Source organism: Tilletiopsis washingtonensis (assembly GCF_003144115.1).
Source record: "Tilletiopsis washingtonensis strain MCA 4186 unplaced genomic scaffold FA09scaffold_17, whole genome shotgun sequence".
Classification (NCBI taxonomy): Eukaryota; Fungi; Basidiomycota; class Exobasidiomycetes; order Entylomatales; genus Tilletiopsis; species Tilletiopsis washingtonensis.
In genome coordinates this window covers 465160-469392 of record NW_020312014.1, presented here as the reverse complement: position 1 = coordinate 469392, position 4233 = coordinate 465160, and the positions used below count along the sequence as shown (strand labels likewise).

Genomic DNA, 4233 nt, shown 5'->3' with positions numbered 1-4233 from the left:
CCTCCCCCCCGGTCCCCCATTAAGCTGCGCCCTCTATTCTCTCTTGCCTCTCTCCTACCTCCGACCTCCCCACCTGCCCACCTGGCCACCTCACTCAACGCTCCACTCTCTCCTCTGGCACTTCGTGGCGTTTGTGAAAAAAAACTCTCACTCACCGGGCCAAACTCCCTCATGTACGCGCCCACATTGTCCAGAGTCTTTTCCAGCCCCACCCACTCCCCCCCATCTCCCTCCTCGCCCTTCTCTCCCTCTCCCTCTCCCCGCAGTCGCAGAGGCAGTCGCACCACCCAGCCCCGCTCACAGCTCCGCCCCGCTTTACGCCCTACGAGTGCCTCGCGTTCATCTGCGTCGTGTGTCGCTTCCAGCGCCGTGCGCATCTCTCGGGGAAGCGCGTCGTACGTCTTGCGCAGCGCTGCATGCGAGGAATGCTCGGGGGGCACGTAGGAGAGGAGATCTGATAGTGCGGCCGCTTGCTCCCAGGTTGATGCTGTCTCCTTCTCCTTGGCGTGCTCGTGCGAGTGCGAGGAGGAGCAGGCTGCCTCGAGGGAGCAAGGAGGCAGAAGCAGCGGCGCCTCGAGGAAATGCAGCGCAAAGTGAGCCGGCAATCGCTGTGCCAGCGGCGCGAGGAGCGCGCGGAACGACGCAGAGGATTGGTGAGTGCCGTGCAGGCAGAGAATGCGCCGCGTCGGGCGGGGGGGATGCGACATGGTGTGGGAGTTGGGTTGGGTGTGTGGTGGTGTGTGTGTGGAGAGGGAAGCAAACAAAGAGGCACCCGTCACGCCCGCTACGCCGCCGCGGCGCTGGAGCCGGCTTCGTACCCCCCGCTTACGGCGGCCGAGCGGCGCTTCCCCGCGTTTCGCGTGAGAGAGGCATGTGACACACGCGCGCTCGCTGAGTAAGAGTCTTAGTGCAGACTTCTCTGAGCCAGCCCCCCGTCGTTGTGGCATCGCTTGCACGGTTGCTGAGCTCGAGCGCGCTTCTACTTGCCGCGTTCCGACGAGCCACCACACACAGGGGGTGAGCAGGGGGGAGCAGGGGAGCAGGGGAGAGGGAACAGGCAGCAAGCAGCAAAGCGTAGGGCAACCTGCTTTGGCTGCCCTCTCTTTCTCTCTTCTCTTTCTCTCTCTCTCTCTCTCTCTCTCTCTCTCTCTCTCTCTCGATCTCTCGATCGAGACTCAAGCTTGAGCAAGCACGGTGCTCCGCCACACCAGAACCAGCCGCACCAAGGCATACCTTGCTCATTCGCGAGTTTCGCGAGCTTGGCGATGTTTGCCGAGGCGCAGGAAAGGGGGGTTGGGAGATGCAACGTGTGTGTGTGTGTGTGTGTGTGTGTGTGTGTGTGTGTGTGTGTGTGCTCGCCCAGCCTTCTCAGCTTAGCTCGGGGCGAAAAAGAGGCAGCGCCACAATTCGAATTTTCATCCCATTCCTCCCTCTCCCTCGTCATCGAAGTCAGCCCACGGGGGGCAGCCTCAGGGTGTGCAGAGGGGGGGGGGGGGGGGAGTCCAACTTTTGCATCCCCCCCTCCCCCCAGCGCAACCCCCCTGCCTCGCGCGCGCGCCTCACAGCACAAGCAGTGCCCAATCCAGCAGCAGCACGACGCCCAGCAGTACGCTGAGGCCTAGCAGCAGTGTGCCCGCCATGCCCAGGCCCAGCTTCTCGCCCGGCAGCGTGCAAGGCGCGCTTCGCAGCTTGCGCGCCGCGTTGACGTTGACGTTGGCGGCTGCCTGAGTAGTCGCGCTCGGCGTCGAGGAGGGAGAGGAGGAGGAATCGGGAGGCGTCAAGGAAGCAATGCTCGCCGCCCCTCCACTCGAGCTCGAGCTGGACACGCCGCCGGGCGGCAGACTGGTTTGTATCGTAAAGATCGGCTCGGTACTGCTGGGCGATGGCGGCGTACAGACGGGTCCATGCCCGAGTGACACGCCTGCAGAAGCGGTGGATGTCGGACAGGTGAAGATCAACGACGAGTCGGAGCCGGTGGAGTGAGCGCCGCGAGGGAGCGAGTACGTCGTCGAGTCGTCGTCGCCGTCGGTGGGGCCGGTGATGGATTGATAAGGCAGCGTGAACTGGGCATGCGTGCATGCCAACGGCGCGAGGAGAATCGCGAGGAAGAGGGAAATGTTCATCGTTTTTCGTTCGTGGGGACGTTGGTTGCGGGCAACGAGTGCAGGAAAAGGGCTTAAAGCTGCAAGGAGAGAGCGTGCGAGCCGTGGAGTCGTTAGAATCTGAGAGGCAGCCCCAAGAGGCGAGTAGTTTCGGTCGGCTGGGATTTGCTAATGCGCCGCGCCGCGCGGGAGAGAGAAAGGTCGGCTCGGCGATTTGTAGAGAGGTGTGTGTGAGAGGAGCAGAAACGAGATAGCGGGTGCGGGGTGCGGGTGTGGGTGCGCCAGCAGAAACGAGATGGGCAGTCTGCTTAATGAATTGTGTGTGTGTCCGTGCCTTCTCGGATGGAAAGCTGGCGCAGGAGCGAAGAGCGAGAGGCGCGCTGCGGCTGTGGGGGAGGGGGGCGCAAAAGAGAACGCTAACGGCCGCTGCTCCCTCACTTGCTCTCTCCTGCGTTGCGCTGGAGCTTTGATGAGGTGCAGTCTCGAGAGAGAGCAGGTCTTGGCGCGCGCGAGGGCGAGAGAAGCGCTGGGTAAGGTGCCTGTGCAGATGGCGAGGTAACGCGCTGCGGCAGCAGATGCTTGAGAGAGAGAGAGAGAGAGAGAGAGAGAAGCAAGAGAGCGAGCTTCGCACTGTCGCCACAGGAGAGCACAGAGAGGATGAGGTGCGGGAGCGTTTGATGATGTGGTGGCGAGGAGGTGAGAAGCGAAGTCGAGCGCGGCTGTCGAATAAAGATAGCACCGCCTCGCGCGAATACAACTCGTCGGAAGCAAGTGCGGGGAAAGGTGTATTCGGCGCACGGACCATCTGCCTGTTGCCCGCCTTGCCCGCCTTATCTGCCCTGGCCGCGCAGGCGGCGGGGCGCGCGCCCGGCTTCATCGTCACAGCGCGGCGCGGCTCCGGCTTCGCTTTCGTCCCCTCACCACCTTCCTCCTCATCCTCCACTTTCACTCATCCATCCGCAGCTCGGGGGCACAGGCAGGCCATGCTTCTCCCTCGCGTCTCGCCTCACACTGCGCACCCGGCGCGGGCGCAAGCCATGCTGCGCCTGCGCCTGCGGCACGCCTCGCTTGCCTCTGCCTTGCGGCGCCCGGCAGCGCACTGGCTGCATCTCAGCAGCTCCGCCTCCGCCTCTAGCAACAGCAGCAACAGCAGCAACAGCAGCAACAGCAGCAGCAGCAGCAGCAGCAGCAGCAGCAGCAGCAGCAGCGCGTCGAGCACATCGAGCGCAGCCGAGCTGCCGCCGAGGCCGCGGCGGTCTCTCCTCTACGTGCCCACGTCTTCCGCGCGCAAGCTCTCCGGCGCCTTGCAGTCCAAGCCCTCCAGCTCGCACGACGGCGCGCCCGACACGCTCATTCTCGACCTCGAAGACTCGGTCGCGCCTTCTCAGAAGGACGCCGCGCGCGACGCACTCGTAGAGGCGCTGAGTGGGCGCACACAAGGTGGGACATCAGAGGTGGCGGTGCGCATCAATGCGCCGAGCGAAGGCATGGGCAATGGAAGTACGGCACTCAGAGATGCAAGGGCCGTGCTGGCTTGTCGAGGCGTCGAAGTGAGTTTCTCTTGTGTGTTGCGCAAACAGCACAACACGCATGAAAGCGAAGAGGATGGATTGGCTGATGACGATGAGCAAACTAGGCCATTGTGCTGCCGAAAGTCGAGTCGGCAGCAGATGTACTGTCCATCCTGTCTCTCTCGCATGCCATCCGTCCCAAGATGTACGTCCTGCCTCCCTTTCCGCGTAACCCTCTCTTTGGCTCGCTGACTCCGCTTTGGGACATGCCGCTTTGCGCGCGCTTAGTCCACTCTCCCTGATTCTCTCCATCGAATCCGCCTCTTCTCTTCTCCTTATGCCCTCTCTTCTCTCCTCCCTCATCGCACATCACGGCTCCCTCGCCAAGGCGGGCATTGCAGCACTGCTCTTCGCCAGCGAAGACTACTGTGCCGCCACGGGCATTGAGCGCACGCGCGAAAGGATGGAGCTGCTCTATCCCAGAGCCCAACTCGTCACCGTGGCAAAGGCATTTGGAGTAGGCGCCATCGTAAGTCATTGCGCCGCCCGCCTCTTGCTTGGTTGCGGGCTCAACTGCCGCCCCCCTCTCCGCTTGTGGCTTGCGGCTTGCGGGCAGGACA

General features: G+C 63.3%; 1 protein-coding gene across 1 annotated transcript in view; it reads left to right on the top strand.

Annotated features, from left to right (window-relative positions):
* Positions 1–3026: 3026 nt before the first annotated feature.
* Positions 3027–4233, top strand: part of FA09DRAFT_362058 (Phosphoenolpyruvate/pyruvate domain-containing protein) — a gene marked incomplete at its 3' end in the record, with an annotated part of 1968 nt that continues 761 nt past the window's right edge. The window contains exons 1-3 of the mRNA XM_025745433.1: positions 3027–3652; positions 3739–3818; positions 3902–4143. Coding sequence (XP_025596779.1) covers positions 3086–3652; positions 3739–3818; positions 3902–4143 — 889 coding nt within the window. The 5' untranslated portion in view covers positions 3027–3085. The remainder of the gene's footprint in view (positions 3653–3738; positions 3819–3901; positions 4144–4233) is intronic.